General features: G+C 43.6%; 1 protein-coding gene across 1 annotated transcript in view; it reads right to left on the reverse strand.

Moving 5' to 3' along the window:
* The window catches only part of Ak5 (adenylate kinase 5), a 197,974-nt gene extending 182,318 nt beyond the window's left edge, over positions 1-15,656 (reverse strand). Inside the window, exons 1-5 of the mRNA XM_036189364.1 lie at positions 15,140-15,656; positions 5,709-5,895; positions 2,075-2,242; positions 1,218-1,387; positions 1,018-1,131 (exon numbers count right to left, since the gene is read on the reverse strand). Coding sequence (XP_036045257.1) covers positions 1,018-1,131; positions 1,218-1,387; positions 2,075-2,242; positions 5,709-5,895; positions 15,140-15,199 — 699 coding nt within the window. The 5' untranslated portion in view covers positions 15,200-15,656. The remainder of the gene's footprint in view (positions 1-1,017; positions 1,132-1,217; positions 1,388-2,074; positions 2,243-5,708; positions 5,896-15,139) is intronic.
* Positions 15,657-17,408: the final 1,752 nt, after the last annotated feature.

Genomic DNA, 17,408 nt, shown 5'->3' on the forward strand with positions numbered 1-17,408 from the left:
TCTCAGAAGTGTGGGGGAGAACAGTCAGTGCATTTGACTGGACCATTCTGAAAGGACCTGCTGGCTGAGGCTCCATGAGTCAGGATAGAGACTGGATAGTTTCTAGGAGAGCTGTACATGCCACCACCATCCCACCGCCCCCTGTAAGTGAGGGAGCCATCTCTGTCTGTCCCTCTTCCCCTCACTCTGCCCTAAGTGCACTGTATATTCCACAAGAGTTTCAGGATTCTGAGCTACAAAGACGTCACCCTGAGTTATGGATCTTTTAAATGATTTAATAGACAATATATTTCAATTTTTGTATTTGTTCAGGATGGATACAGTAGATGTGGAGAATGCACAGTTTACTCTATTTGGATACACTTTGGCAGCTGAACCTCATCTCAACACTGGAAGGCCAGCATTTTTTGACCCAATGGAAAAGCCTTCCTTAGCTTGCAAGGATGGTGGTGGAGGGTGACCCCAGGCCCTTCTCTGAACATTACTAACTGAGACTTATTCTAAAGAAATTAAACATAAAAAGGCATCTTAGAAAAAAGTGCTTTGAAATAAAGTTTATAAAGACCTACACTTTTAAGTAAAATTAATGAATTCTATTATCAGTTCTCATTTTTCTTCTTGGCAGATGCTGTTTCAATTTTTAAACATTTGCCAAGGGAAAAAAACCTTTTGCCAACACACATTGATGGGTTTGCCTGTTTCAGACCAGAATTTAGAAACGCTGCCAAGAAATCATTATTTGTCTTTGTTGTTATTTAACCTCAAAAATTTAAGTAAAAAGTAGGACATAAAATTATTTTTAAATCAATTAATAATAATAAGGTTAGGCTATCATTCAGTGGCAGAATGTTTGCCTAACATATGCAGCATCCTTGGTTCTAGTCCCAGAAACATGTGTGCACATGAGCATGAACACACTTGCACAGACAGAGAGAGAGAGAGAGAGAGATGATAGATAGAAAAGAGAGCAGACAGAAGAGAGAAGAGAGAGGCTAGTACAATACAAGATGTTCTTACCTGGTCCTCAAAAGATAGAGCCTGGGCAACATCTCTTGGGAATCCATCAATAACAATGCCTTCTTCATCAGGTATTTGCATCAATTTTTGTTTTATCTCGGTAATCGTTGTCTCCTTTAACACAAAGATGAAAAACTACAGTGTACTCCAGGTAGGGACAATTATTTTTTACACAATAATAAACAATCATGCAGTAGTACCTGTGGGGCCAACTCCCCGTTGGTAATTATCTTGGCAATCAGACTCCATTTTCTGTTGCTGCTGGCACTGTGGATTTTCTTCCTCAATAATTCTCCCACTGAAATGTATTGGAATCCGTATCGCTCTGCAATTTTCAAACTCTGAGTACCCTTTCCACTTCCTGGACCACCTGGCATTCAAAATAGGAAAACCTGTGACCTTGCACAAAGACACACTCCCTCCATGACAACTACTTAAAACACAGTCAGTTTCTAGTCCTTATGAAGTGGAATCAGGCTCATACTTTAGCATTCACCACGAGACTACAGTGCTTCTATCTTTGCTTTTTGCATAAAGATCAGAAGTTGCTGGTGGCATAAAGCACCATGCTCCTACATCTGCTTGTCAGTAAGATGTAAACTTACTTTACTATAGGTACAAGCTTGCACGCATATAAATACTTCCAATATACTATTATTTCTTTTCCTTCTGTGGTTACTGGGGAATAAAATTTTGATTTGTCAATTAAAGAGGAAAAAATCCCCATGTTTAAAGAAAGCACCTAATTGACTAGTTATCTACATTAAAGATTAAATGAAGAAACCACAGATTCATAAATCTTGAAGGGATTATTTTCAATTCATTATAGAGAATTACTGTGATGTCGTAATGGAAATCCAAGAATGTGAACTAGGTGTTAAATAGAATTGTAATTCTGCTTTGGTGAAAATTGTTCTAAACTATTTCCACTTACTACCCCTTGAACTTCCGTCTCTGGTTGGTTGTCATATTTGCAGATAGGCCACCTAACTATTATTTCTGAAATGGAGGCTCTGAAACTAGCAATAGTAGAGAACCTCAACGCTGGCTGTCATACCTATGACGAGGATGATTTTGGGTCGAGGTCTCGTCGGGTCAAAAACCTCATACTCTTCTATCAGCTCTGCAGTCTCAGACAGGTCTGTGTCACTTTCTATGGAGAACTGATGGATAGGAGGGAGCCGGTCATATCGTCGATAAGGAAAGTTTGAGTTTTCAGGCATTACTGCAAAAGAGTGAGGTAATTATGAAAAGGGGATAAAGGGCATAGTGAAACACTTTTCATAGTTGATCACCTAGACCAGAAGTTCTATAAATTAGCCAGTCTCTGTAAGAAGGAAGACTTCCTTAGTGGTCAGCAAACTTTTTTCTTAAAGGGGCAGATAGCTGATATTAGTACCTTGTGATGTTATTGCATTCCATATTCTCAATATTCAGTGTTGTGGTGGCGTGAATGAGAATACCCCATAGACTCATGTGCACACTTAGTCCCCAGCTGATGAACTGTTTGGGAAGGATTGTTGCAGGAGGTGTGGCCATGTTGGAGGGGGTGCGGCCTTGTTGGAGGAGGTGTGGCCTTGTTGGAGGAGGTGCGGCCTTGTTGGAGGAGGTGTGGCCTTGTTGGAGGAGGTGTGGCCTTGTTGGAGGAGGTGTGGCCTTGTTGGAGGGGTGTGGCCTTGTTGGAGGAGGTGTGGCCTTGTTGGAGGAGGTGTGGCCTTGTTGGAGGAGGTGTGGCCTTGTTGGAGGAGGTGTGGCCTTGTTGGAGGAGGTGTGGCCTTGTTGGAGGAGGTGTGGCCTTGTTGGAGGAGGTGTGGCCCTGGGCTTGGGCTTGGAGGTTTCAAAAGCCCACAGCACACCCAGTGTCTCTTTCTCTCCCTGTTTGCTCCCTGGGGATCAGGATATAAAGCTCGCAGCTACTTCTTCAGCACCATGCATGCTTGTCTGCCGCCATGCTCCATGCCATGATAATAATGGACCAATCCTCTGAAACTGGAAGCAAGCCCCCAATTAAATAATTAAATGCTTCATTTTATAAGAATTGCTTTGGTTGTGGTGTCCCTTCATAGTAATAAGATAGTACCTAAGATGAGTATCTTTAATTTTGTTGACTTACAGTGTAAATACATAAATATGAAGATTTAAATTTATATCTACACTGGCAACAAGCATTTGCCCCTTACTTCCAGATGTGTCTGCATGTGGAGGGTGATTTTAGTAGGAGGCTGTGCTGTAGCTGTGTCCCCAGTTCTGACATAATTCTAGAGCATATGTGCTTAAATCTGATGGCCACACACCCACCAGGCAGAAAGGCTATGGTTCAAGTCTTTCCTGGTAAACTCTACAGCAGATCAAGGAATGGATAAATCCATCCGGGCTGGAGTCATAAGAAATGATTTTCAAAAGAGGCAAAGTCAGAAGTTAGAAAATCAACAGAGGTGATAAAACATAGGCAGCAGACCCCAGTTGGCACTCGTACATTAAAATGAAGAGTCGAAATACAAACCACACATGTCCCAGTGGTCCAGAAGACAGACCTGGCAAGCTCCAGACAGGCAGACAGATAGTATGAGCCATTGTCAATATATAGCTCCTGGCTCCTTCTTTTTTCATCCCAGGTGCTATTATCTCACCCAGGATACAAAGAGAAACCTAACTACCAAACAACTCCTGCAGGAGGGAGGTGGGCATCTACATGGCCTTCCATGAGGACTTTCAATAGTTGATAAAGTCTCTAAGGACAGCACAATGCATCATCTCCCAAGATGCTCATCAGCTGGAACTTTGCATTCTCTAGTGATATAACATACTAAATCATTTTCCCACTCACTGACTAGAATGCTTGATTTCACTAGCGTCTTTAGAGAATATGAAGGAAGGCTATATCATTGAGCATAGTAACTGCTCTGCCTTAAAGTGAAATAATTTAACCATGTCTGCCAATAATTTGCCTTTGCTTTATGGAATTTTCATTTAGGAAAGTTATTTGCTTAGATGATGAAAATATTTTATGTTATGCAATAATTTCTCAAGACAATTGTATGTTAGTATACCATTGCCAATACATTTGCAAAAATTCATGAATCACTATATTTCTAGAAATATTTAAGTTTAGGGGGCAGTTAACAATTTTGTTGAATTTAACAACCTATTTTACCAATTATGGTTTACAGCTCAGAGGAGGTGAAGCTACAACTCAGGAGGTGAAATGCTTTTGTTACTGGCATGATGTCCTCCTGAGTCCAATCCCCAGCATTTAAAGCAAAAACAAAGAATACAAAGGATAATTACTTCATAAAACAAAATTTTGTAATTATGACATAAATGAATTTAGAAAATATTTTTTATCTTCCTAGCATGTTTTCCATGTATAGGACAGAAAGGTGCAATATTTTCTTGACCATAGTCCATAGAAAGGTGTGTCTAATGATTAATAAAAATATAATTAGCAGTACAATGACTTCTGTGTAGAAAAGGAAGGATGCTTTTCACTCTGGAGATATCTTTGAGGGTGATATTTCTACTTTCCTCTTACTGAACTTCCTAAAAATTAGTATATCATGACTTTTTCTCACACCACATTAAAACAAAATCTAACTGGGTCATGACTGACAAGGCCACCCAGACTAAGCATTGTTTCCTTCTTATATCTATTAAGAATGAAATTGGTTTCATCCTCTGGGTATGCCTGAAACTTCTGTGAAACGGTATTTTTAATTTATTTTGTTATTTATTTATATATGTGTCTGTGTGGGGTATGCACATGTGAGTGCAGATGACTGAAGAGGCCAGAAGATCCCTTGGAGCCAGAAATATGGGCAATTGTGAGCTGCCGGTCCTAAGTACTAGGAACTGAAGGGAGGTTCTCTGGAAGAGGAGGAACCAGTCTTGACTGCTGAGCCATTTTTTTTTTCTAACCACACTGTAGAATAATTTTTGAAAATGGCTTAAATTTGAAAATATAATTGTCTTAGCCACTGGAAAAGAATTAGTTTAGCTTCCCCTGATTGGAACTAATTTTGCATTTGCATACTATTATACTCACAACTTCAGCTGAGAAGGCTGATTGGTCCATGTCTGACAAACATACACTTCAGAATGAGATTGGAAAACTATAAATTTGCTCCAACAAACTACAGTTTTCATTTCTCAGCTGCTCCTGACACGGTCAGCAATTTGTTTCTGTGTCTTTCACCCAAATGACAAATGTATTGTATTCAATAGTCACTCAGTGAATCTTTTTTGAATGAACCTTATAAGCCATCCATGCACTTGTGTAAACACACTAATATGGGCAGTGCACTTGGAAGCAATATTAGTGAGCAACAGCTCCTTCTAACTAATAAAAAATTTGAGTTATTATATACTAACTACCAATTTGATCTGCATTCTACTTGTGTATTTGGAGAAAGCTTATTAGCAATTTTAAAAAATAAAGCCATGGTTCTTAAATGTAATTTATGCTGCAAAATAATGAATTTGGTAATATAAACTTTCATTAAATTTACAGAAAATTGCTAGACAGTGTGTTATTTTCTCCCTTATCACAGATGATTAGAATTAGTAGCAGAAAAAGAGAAATTCTTCCAAAACACTTATAAATCCAATCATTAAGTGCTCTCTCCAGTCTGCATGGTGTGTTTTGAAGAGACCTGCTCTCCCATGAGATGCCTACCATTCCACACACACATTACCATTTCTGAGGAAGGATCTCCGAGATTGTCCTCCATTCAGCGGGGGTAATGTCTTCTTTTCCTGGCTGACGAATGTGTCCCACTTCACCTTGTCACAGCCTCCTAGCTCCTTGACTTTCTGTAAACAACTTTCCAAGTACTCTATGGGGTCTTCAGGCTTGGAACACATCAAACCATTCAAAAGGCTCTGAAATATATATACATAAAGTACAAATAAACTCTATTTTGACACCATGTCCTAGTTAGCTTTCTGTTGCTGTGATAAACATCATGACCATAAGTGTGGGAAAGAAAGGGGATGTTTGGCTTACACTCCCACATCACAGTCCATCACTGAGTCAAGTCAGGGCCGGAACTCAAGCAGGAACCTAAAGGCAGGGACTAGAGCAGAAGCCGTGGAAGAAGCCAGCTTGCCTCTCATGGCTTGCTCCTCCCGATTTCTTATATAACTTGGGATCACCTGCTTGGGGGTGGCATCACCCACAGTGAGCTGAGCTCTCCCACATCAATTACTAATAATGAAAATGCCTCACAGGCTTGCTTACAGGCCAAGGTGACAGGGGTTTTCTCAACTGAAAGATCGATCTTCCTAGGTGACCTAGCTTGTATCAAGTTGACAAAACCACCAGTAAGCATCAGCTTTGTTAAAATGTGATGTCTTATCTCTAAATTCTGGGTTGTCTTCAGCCTTTTCATTTGTTTTTGTCATTGATTTGTTTTGCTTTGGTTTTTTTTGTTTGTTTGTTTGTTTTTTTCATTATACAAAATAATGGATTTCATAATATTTTCGTACCTGTATGTTTCTCTTTGCGTTTTGGCCATGTTTGCACCCTATCACCTCTCTTGGCTCCCCTCTCCCTGGCCCCCTCCTACCCCACTTTCATGCCATTTATGTGTATAGTTGTCTAGATTGTAGCCACAAGACAAAATGTGCAATGTTGGTCATCCCCCCTTCCCTCTCTTCCCTCTAGTCTCCTTCCTCCCCACAAACAGTTCCTTCTGTTTTCATTTCATTTCTTTCTTTGTTTGTTTAAATCTAGACTTTTACATTTGCGAAGGCCTATGGTATTTGTCTTTTTGGTCTGGCTTAATTCACTTAACATGACCTCCAGTTCTGATCATATCTCCTGTTTCCCTGAAAGTTAATTTCGTTCTTCTGTATAAATGGTTAAAACTCCATTGTGTATTTATACCATATTTTTTATCCATCCATCTACTGATTAATGTCTGTCCTAGTTATCTTTAGCTATCAGCTTGACACAGTCCAGAGTCATCTGAGTGAGTCTCTATTGGAGGATTGCCTAGATCAGATCAGCCTGAGGCCATGTTAGTGAGAGACTATTCTAAATGATTGATGTGGCAGGACACAGCCCACTGTGGGCAGAACCATCCCTAGGCAGGTGGGCCTGGGATGTATGAGAAAGCTAGCTGAGTAGAAGCCAGAGAATGGGCCAGGAAGTAGCATTCATCCATGGCTTTTGCTTCAATTTCTGCCCAAGCTACTGACCTGGCTGCCCCCATGATGGATTGTTACCTGGAAGCATAAGTTTAAAACAATCCCTTTCCTTTCCAAGGTGCTTTTGTTTATCTTCTATGCTGAATCTGTTTCTTGTATATGGTGAACAGTGCCACATTAAACATGGATGTGTGGGCATTTGTGTGGTATGTTTACATTTCTTTGATTATCCAAGAGTAGTTTGGGGTCACATGGTAGTTACCTTCTTAACATTGTTGCTTTTGAGACAGAGTACCACATAACCTAAGCTGGCTTTGAAATTGCTATATAGTTGAGGATAATCTTTTTTTTTAATTAAGAAATTTTCTACTCACTTTCCATATCAACCACAGATTCCCCTGTCCTCCCTCCTCCCACTCCCCTGCCTTCCCTCAACCCATCTTCCATCCCTACATTTCCCAAGGCAAGGTCTCCCATGGGGAGTCGGCAGAGCCTGGCACACTCAGCTGAGGCAGGTCCAAGCCCCTCCCCTCTGTACTAGGGCTGTGCAAGGTGTCACACCCTAGGCACTGGGCTCCAAAAAGCCTGCCCATGCACCAGGGACAGATCCTGATCCCCCTGCCTGGGGGCGCCCCAAACAGTTCAAGCTAAACAACTGTCTCCCATATCCAGAGGGCCTAGTGCAGTCCTATGGGTGCTCCACAGCTATTAGTCCACAGTTCATGGGTTTCCACTAGAGTGGCTGGTCATCTCTGCATGTATTCCCATCATGATCTCAATGTCCCCTGCCCACAAAACCCCTCCTCTCTCTCATTGGTTGGATTCCCAGAGCTCAGCTTCATGCCCGGCAGTGGATCTCTGCATCTGCTTCTGTCAATCACTGGATGAATGTTCTATGATGACAGTCCAGTCACCAAAGTAGACCAATTCAGGTACCCTCTTGACCATTGCCAGTAGTCCAAGGTGGGGTCATCCTTGTGGATTCCTGAGAATTTCCCTGGCACCCTGTGAGGATAAACTTGAACAACTGGTTCTCCCAACTCTGTCTCCTTTGTGATAGGACTCCACACATAGGATCTGGTTTATGTAGTGTCTGGGCTTGAACCTAAGGTCTTCTGCATTTGAGGCAGGCACCCTACCAACTGAGCTATGTCTTCAAGTCCACTTTGAGCCAGCTCCATACAGATTTCTATAGTGTCTACAGTAATTTACATCCCCACAAGAAGCATATGAGGTTCTCCCCCAAGCCCCCTGCATCTTCTCCAGCACTTGCTCAATTTCTTTACCACTGCCTTTCTGATGGGGGTGGGGTGGGATGGGGTGGGGGGTAGAATATCAGTGTGGTTAAGATTGCATTTTTCCTCACGATGAAGGATGGTGACCACTTTTCTCTTTACTTTCTTTTGCCATTTATATTTGTTTTGTGAACTGTCTATTCAATTCTGTTGTCCATTTATTGATTAGACGATTTGCTTTGTTGGTGCTTAATTTTACGATTCTTCATTTATCCTATGAATTAATCCCTCATGAGGTGTATAGCTGGTCAGTTTCTTTCTCCATTCTGTCCGCTGTATCTTCACTCTACTGTTTCCTTTCTCTTCAGAAGCATCTTAATTTCATGTAATCCCATCTGTCAGTTCCTGCTCGTATTTCTGGAACTACTGATTGTCTCCTTAGAAAGCCCTTGCCTATGCCTAGACCATGATGTAGCTCCCCTATTTTTCTCCAGTTGTTTCAAAGTTCCATGTCTTTCATTATGTAAGGACTTTGATCCATTTTGAATTTTTTTTTCTTGAGATGAGGATCGAACCCAGGGCCTTGTGCTTGCTAGCCAAGCGCTCTACCACTGAGCTAAATCCCCAACTCATTTTGAATTTTTTAACAAGGTGAGAGATACATATCTAGCTTCATTCTGCATGTGGATACCTAGCTTCCCAGTACCATTTGTTAAAGAGGCCAATTTTTGCTTTTGCACATTTGTCAAAAAATGGTGTGTGTAGCTTTACGAGTTTATTTGCAGGCCCTCTGTTCTATACGTTGGTCTCCATGTCTGTTTCTATGCCTTTATTATGCTGTTTTTGTTGTTGTATAGTATAATTTGAAACAACCAGGTATAGCAATAACCCCAGAATTGCTCTTTCTATTCTTTCATTTCTTTTAATAAACAACTTGAATTGAAATTGAGATTTGGCTGAGGATTTAAGACAATCCCTTAAATTCTTGACCAGTTAGTTGTGTTTTGTTTAGTTTTGGTTTTTTGAAACAGGGCCTCACTATGTAGTCCAGGCTGGTCTTGAACTTATAGAGAGATCCACCTGCCTCTGCCTCCTGAGTGCTGGGATTGAAGGCTCAACCACCACACCCAGCACCAGTTCATTTTCAGCTCAGCATTCTCCGCTTGTCAAATCACAACACAACTGTGCAGTTAAATACAGAAGACTCCCATCACAGTGAGTGCATCATGGGAAATGTCCCTGCCATTATTTATTTATTTAAGTCCCTAACATCTTATCCTGTCTTTACTAATATTTCTAAGCCTTACCTCTCCTGTGAAGTGGATTTTATTTTGTGTAATTTGAAAAAGGTGTTTATGGTTCTTATTAAGAGCATCACATGTAACACATGTTTAACAAACGTAGGCTTTCGTTGTTATCACGATAATTATGACAATGCCTTTTCTGAAAGCCTGGGCTGGCCTGGGGACCCTTCTTTCATGTTCCTATGGGACTCATGATGAAATGAAAGGACCAAGCAGACACCATAACAGGCTGCTCAGTCTTCTCTCCGAGATCAGGCCTCAGTTTCAGTTTCCTGAGACTTGAGCAAGCAGTTTCTGGGAGGGCCGTGAACAGAAGACATAGTCCTTGCAGTAGCTCCCTTTCTGCATGGACTCTGACTGTTCAAGGTTCAGCCAGCTGTTCACTGTCTGGGACCCCTCACCAGCTTAGAGCTACATGCATGGGTCAATATGAATGTGCAAAGCCAGCCTCCATGGCAGTTCAAGGACAAAGCCTGGGACTTGTCTAGGCCTGCCCCAAAATGATAACTGTAACCACCAACCAGTAAATTCAAAGGTTACACACCCTCACACAATCATATGATTCCAAGGCTTGTACCACCCTGTTTGTGGTTTTTCCCTTTAAAAACCCCTCACCCTGAGATCTCGGGGCTGTCCTTCCCCACTTGCTATGTCGAGTGTTGGACAGGGACCAAGCTTGGGCTTGCTTGTTATCAATAAACCCCTGTGAGTTTTGTATTGGATATCAGCTTTGTGGTGGTCTTGTTTGGGGGTCTCACAACAGAAACACCCCACTTGTCATTTATATTGGAACATTGGTTTATGTGTCACTCTCCCAAAATATAAGATTTCATCAAGACAGAGTAGGCCTCATTCACTTCTTAGTTTCAAGCACCTGATACTTTCCCTAGTATATAGTATATACATGTTGGAGTTTTATGATTAGAACTAAGATAATTCCAAACTCAAGTCTAAGTGAGACAAAATTAAAGTCAGGGGCTGTAAAGGTTGCTCCATGGTTAAGATGTCTCTGTTGCTCTTACAGGGGACTCAAGTTTGGATCTCAGCACACACATCAGGCAGCTTATGGCTGCTTATTCCAGTTCCTGGTGATCTGACACCTTTCACCTCCACAGGTACTACACTCATGTGCACAGACCCACACACACACACACACACACACACACACACACACACACACGCATGCACGCACGCACGCACGTACACAGGCACACACACATACATACACACACAGACACAAGACACACACACAAACACACAGACAGACACACAAACACACACACAGACACACACATAAACACACACACAGACGCAGACATACACAGACACACACAGACATAGACACAGATACACAGACAGACAGACAGATACACAGACATACACAGACACACAAACACACAGACACACACATTAACACACACAGACACAGACATACAAACATACAGACACACATTAACACACACAGACACAGACACACACAGACATAGACACAGATACACACACAGACAGACAGATACACAGACACACACATAAAACACACACTAAGACAGGCATACATAGACACACACATAGAAACGCGCGCGCACACACACACAGATACACAGACATGCACATACAGATGCACAGACACAGACATACACGTAGACACAGAGACATGACAGATACACACACAGACACAGAGACACACACACTTAAAAATAATAAAAACAAATCTAAAACTTTAATGTCAGAGATTTCCAAAATGCTAATTGATATGCAATAAATCTCTACAGTATCTATTAAGATTATATAGGGGAAAGTATGGTCTTATTTGGTTTTAATTGATGATGCCTTGCAGAGGGGCAGAGGGCAAGCAGCCCACATGCTCACAGATAGCACTAGAGAAACCAGAACTGTTAAACACTCAGTTTTTTTTTTTTTTTTTTTTTCCAGTGGAAGAAACTGACACTGTTCACCCAGAAGGCTGGGGTGGATGTCATTTGATAACCTGGTGATCTGTTGTCAGTTTATGGAGCCAGCCTTCACCAGAATCCCCCAGAATCCTGAGCATTGTTTCTCAAACAGAATCCATCCTTATGCTTGTTACAAACCTGTCCTTCCTAGGCCATTTTCCTGAGCACTGTCTCAGTCAATAGAACCCGTCTGTGTGGAAAAGGCCACAGGACCTTCTCTAAAGAGAAGCACTTTGCAAAGGAGTTTGAATGAGCCATGCCTAAAGCTTTGTTGTGGCAATTGCCATGAGGAAAAATGAACCACTTGGCATCAGACTCCCAAAGCCTGAACCAGCACTGACGAAGTCGGGCTGAACCTGAGTTTCCTCATTTCTTACCTCATTTGGATTGTTTCCTTGTCAGACACAATGTTTCCAGGGACCCCAAAGTGTATAAGTAGTGGGAATTAATACACACTGCTTTCCAAAAATTCCACATCTTTGGAATGATTCCTAGCAACTGGTCTGGTGCACAAAAGTATTTTCCTTTAGAATGTTTCCTGGAAAAAGCATTAATTATTCACACCTATACGTTACTAACATATAAAGCACACACCCTTTGGGAAAGTTGACAAGCCCCAACATAGCTTTTAAATTAGTATTGTTCCATTTTCCCAAAATGGCAGGCAATTCCTGCTAGGTACATTTGTTTTCTGAAATCCTAAATGGAGTGGGGTTGGGTGTGCAGCAGCTCCATCCACTGAGTTCAGCTGCTGAGGGGGCAGAGAAAGTGTCATCCAATTTCTGTGAGGCAGGTTAGCTTCCCACACGCCTGCTATTCTCTGGGCCGGAACCAACTGCATCAACACATCAAGTCCTTGTGTCTCACACAAACACTTGTGTATATGCTCATTTATGTGGATGCCCAGTCCTGTGGGGAGTACCACCTCTGTTTTTGGGTCAGGAAATCATATTTCAGGGATATTAGTGATTTGCTCAGCTTCGGGACTCCAAGACAGTTTCTCTTGGTAAACTCAGATAATCTTCCTTGTACATCTTAGAAAAACATGGAATGGGGTAAAAGAAAACACCAGATTCTTTGTAGCTCATTTATAATCCAACCAAAATATTAACATTTAAAATCCTGGTCTCTTAATGTTTACTTTCCCAAAGCTTAAGTTGTGTGAGTATATGCAGTGGAAGTGTTTCTGACTGGCAGACAGGCATTTCCAGATTTCCTAAACAGAACCAACTCCCGAAGGGCATTGGGCTCCATCCACTCTTTCATTGATCATTTAAGATAATTAAGTTCTTTTTTCTAGTAGCCAGCTGCCCCAAGGTGATGATAACCGGTAGATGCTATTTCTTAGTTTCTGCATTAACCCTCTGAAAACGTGAAGAATCTAATTGGACTTTTGATAGCATTCAGACTAATTGCCAAGCCACTGCTCTAAGGTCCAAGAAAAATACTCGCATTACAAAGCTTGGTAGAATTAGGAACACAGCAAAACCAGCTGAAAGCATTTGTTTTGTTTTTTAATTGAATTTTAAAGTGGAAGTACTTTTCAACTATGAATCTAGCAGATATTCTATGTCACTCAGAGAAATCTAAGAAGTCTCCTTATATATGTAGAGTTTTTGTTTTGCTTTTTTTTTTTTCTTCTGGTGACACACAGATTAATTCATCTGTTACCTGACCTTTAGTGGCATGTGCTATCTATCTGTGACTGTTTGGGGTTTTGGCAGCCACCTGCTTAAACTTTATATACTAGGAACAGTGTGGATCTGGCATAGAAAATCCATTTTAGAAACCTGAAGTTTTTGATGTTTGTGGTCTGTGCTCGTCACATGGACAGTCAGGTCCTGCTTCCCTCTGGACTGTGCACAGCAGATTCTTCTCATTGTTCAGATGGAACCACAAAGTCATGGACCTTCTCTCTCCTTACAGCTCTTTGCTGTCCAGAACTCAATCTCCTACACTGCTTGAGTGCCTCTCAGGTAAGCAGCTGACTTCCTTTTGGGTGTGTGCACTATTTTGAGACATCCCGTTCATATGCAGAAAAGCCAATGAAGAGCTTTGAAGCTAAACAACTCCTTGCCGTAGCTTATTAGCATACATGATGTACAGTTTTGTGTACAGGCCATCCAGGTTTCTGTAAACTACCTGGCACCACAGAAGAGAAACAGTTCCCACAATCAGAAGGCTCTCCTATGGATGCACCATCTCTCATTCTTTCAGAAGTGTAGAAATAAAATTGGTTTCAGTCTTAACATTTATGATTAAAATTTCTGCTCTTCATTTCCGTATTTACAAAACAAAGCAAAAACTCTGGAAGCACTATAATTATGGCAGCCCATGTTAAAGACAGTTTTTTGAGGGGGGAGGGGATTATTGCAAACATTTTCTTGAGAGATACACTTTTCTTTGAAGAGAACAAACAGGGAAAAGAACAATGCGTGGTCGTTAGTTTATTGTATTAGTCTATCATTTCCTTTGAAATGGGAGGCCAGCGTTTTGAGGGCTCAGCCTATGAAGCCTGGCTTGGTGCCGTTCTTCTTTAAATTTTATTTTGTTTTATAATCTAAGCCAAGAACACTTCGTTTTTAAAGGTGTTTTAAAATCGAATGTGGAGAAAAGAAAAGGAAGCAGGACTTCTCTCTGGGAAGGCTGCTGTGGCTTGAGCAAGGTTCCTGTATAGCTCATACCTCAAGCCTCCTTTCTCACATTCTTTCTTGTTACAGCATCCCCTGGCCCCGGGTGCGGATGCTGCTGCTACGCGCCAGCAGAGGCCAGCAACAGGAGCGCCTGTCTGGCCGCTCCCAGTCCGACCCATTCTGTGTAGGAGGGCTAGGGCTGAAGGCTGAAACCAGGAGGAGCAACCTTCCAAGGAACCCACAAACGCGCTCAGGAGTTCATTGACTGGCGGCATGGAGCTTCACCAACCCAGGAGGTAGTGCTGCACTTAATCAGGTGTGTGTGTGTGTGTGTGTGTGTGTGTGTGTGTGTGTGTGTGTCCATCTTCATCCTTCATCCTTCTCCTTCATTCCCTGGGAGAGTCGTTTCGTCCATGCTTCTTCCCCTTCCCTACAGAGTCCCAACTCTTGGCGCCTGGAGTGTTTAGGGCGCTGGACCCTTCAGTTTCCTGTCCTGGCTCCGTGTGGGCGACTGTACTCTCACCTGGCTTGACCCTCAGCCCCAGAGAGTGCAGCCAGGCCATGGTCCCCTGTCCACTGTGGGTGCCCATCTCTGAGGGATGCGCTGGGGGCAGCCTGCATCCAGAATCCGGCTTCAAGAGGGAAACTTGATCCCAAGATACGGGTTTCGAAGCCCACATTTGAAAAGGACCCTAGCAACCTGCGGGAAAGGCGACTTGTCTGGGGCGAGGGGATCGCTAGCTTCTGCAAGCACCTTCACTAGGTACCCCGCACCGGAAGGTGTGGCCAGGCGCTGGCCCTCCGAGCCCCGGGGTGGCCGCTGGGGACCCTTTGGCCACCCAGACGCTTACCTCGAAAAGCTGAGGAATGTCCCTCCGGGCCAGGTACTCCTTGGCGTCGTTGGTGTTCATGGCTGTACGGCGCGTGCCGTGGGGCGCAGGCAGGGAGGCTACTGGAGCTGGAGCTGGCGGGGCGCAGCCCTCACTTGGATGCGCGCAGGCCGGGGTCTCGGCGACTCCCGGGCAGCTGTGCGGTCCGCGCTCCCGCCGCCCCCGCGTCCGCGCTGGTCCCCCGCCAACAGCGAGCAGCCGCGGCTTCCCGGGCGCAGGCAGCGCGAGCTCCAGGGGAGGGGCGCGGAGGAGGACCGCGCGGCCGACGCCACCAGCCGCCGCCTCCCGGCTCTGCGCTCTCGGCCCGCGTCTCCCGAGCCCGCAGCGGCCGCCAGTCACGCTGCGCGGGCGGGCGCGGGGGTGGGGACACGCGGGGTGCAGTCGCTCCCCAGCCCGCAGCACAGCCAGGGCACCAGGGAACCAAGGACCGGGCAATTGGAACCTAATCTCCACAACACAACACAACACAACACAACACAACACACCACACACACACACACACACACACACACACACACACACACACACACACACACACGTTTCCCTGAGGTCCCCCAGGAGCTCTTCCCAGGGAAAATCCAAGTCAGAGAAGTCACATATTCTTAAAGTTAATAATCTTTCAGTGATTGGGAGTTGGGAGTGAAGGAGGAGGAGGGGTTTTCATATTGGTCATTTGAAGTACCCAGTCCTTAAGGGAAGTTTGTCTAGCTGGTTTCACATTTCCTTAAACACTGGAGTAGAAGGCCTGAAATCATTAGCAGAAGAATCAGTGAGTAGTCAAGGAGTCAGTTCTGCTGGGAGAAGTGGAGGAGAGCTAGTCTGCTTTACAGTGGAAAGGGCTTGATGGGTAAAGGGAGTGGAGGTCAGATTAAGGACCCTGTGGTCACTGGCCCAAGAGCCATGGGAACCTCCTATTAGGAGATGGCTAGTGAGGTGTAGTGCCGCCTACTCAAGGATGGAGGGTCTTTTTCCAGTTGTAGATCACTCTCCACCAAGGTGTGCCCATCCTCCCCAGTTATCAAGATGACTCATTCCCCACATAAGATGCCTTTTCACTGCCTCTGAGAGATGCTCTGAGCTTCCTGGGAATGTGATCTCTAACTGCTTGCAAGAGCCCACTCTGCAGGAGGGTATGTGGTAGAAAGGAAGTGAAAGCTACAGACGACGGGCATCTGAGGTCTGGTGGAAAGCAACACTTTAAACACTCCAAATTCAAAAGCTCACAGTCTGAACATCTGTTTCAAGTTCATCTTAAAAATCTTTCCTTGGTCCTGTTTCTTACCACACAGCCACCGCTGCTGAAGCCTGGGGATGGCTGCCTGCCACTTTGTTTGACAAGAGGGAGGGAGCTCAAAAATTAATTAGCCCAGTTTTGTAAATTAAATGAAATTTGTGCACACTTGTGAAGCCACATGTGGTAATAATGTGTCTTGTGGTTGCCTTGAGGGAGGCCTGTTCAGTTCTGAGTACAATGGGGTCCTCTGTTAGGACATGTTTTAACGTATGTTTCTCTAGCTTATTTGACAGCAGACACTGGGTGGAACCAAAGACACCTCTGCCCTAGACAGTGGTTGCCACGGTCCTTGGAAAGTCCTAGGGCCCAGTGGCTTAGTGTATGTTGAAGCACAGGACTGCAGAGGTCAGTTCCTGTAGGTCTTCTCCTGGCCATTGTTTCCTTTGTTGTCATTGTTTGTCTGTTTAAGGTGGTGCATGATTCTCAGGGTCTTTAGTAAACCCAGCAAGTGACAGCAAGGCCCAGGAAAAAGAGGTCAGATAAGAAACACGGTAGTTAGCTTGAGAAAAGATGTAGCAAGTTTTCATTAGCCTTAGAGAGTAACACTCTGAGCTCTTCAGTGTATCCCAGGATGGAGAGGTTCATAAGGGCAAGACGCTCAGCAGCTCAGCATTCCTATCACAGAGTGTGGCCTTCTAGGGAAGGCGCGTGTGCAGAAAATACAGTGTTTGGAATCTGGGCTGATGGTTCGGAAGAGAAGACAGAGCAGGAAGGAGAACACAAGGGAATCGTTGCCATGCCTAAGCTGTCCTACAAGCTTCCTGATATGACTCTAAGGCTACGTACAGAAAGAGCTTGAAGCCCTTTGTGCTGCAGAGATGCATTCCTAGAAGCTCTAACAGACTGTCATTTACTCTGTGTCTGCTGTATGTCTTAACAATTCACACATCGCGACCTCTTCCCATATTATATTCAGATAAAAATCTAAGTGGGTCA

The sequence above is a fragment of the Onychomys torridus genome, chromosome 6, assembly GCF_903995425.1.
Source record: "Onychomys torridus chromosome 6, mOncTor1.1, whole genome shotgun sequence".
NCBI classification, from domain to species: Eukaryota; Metazoa; Chordata; class Mammalia; order Rodentia; family Cricetidae; genus Onychomys; species Onychomys torridus.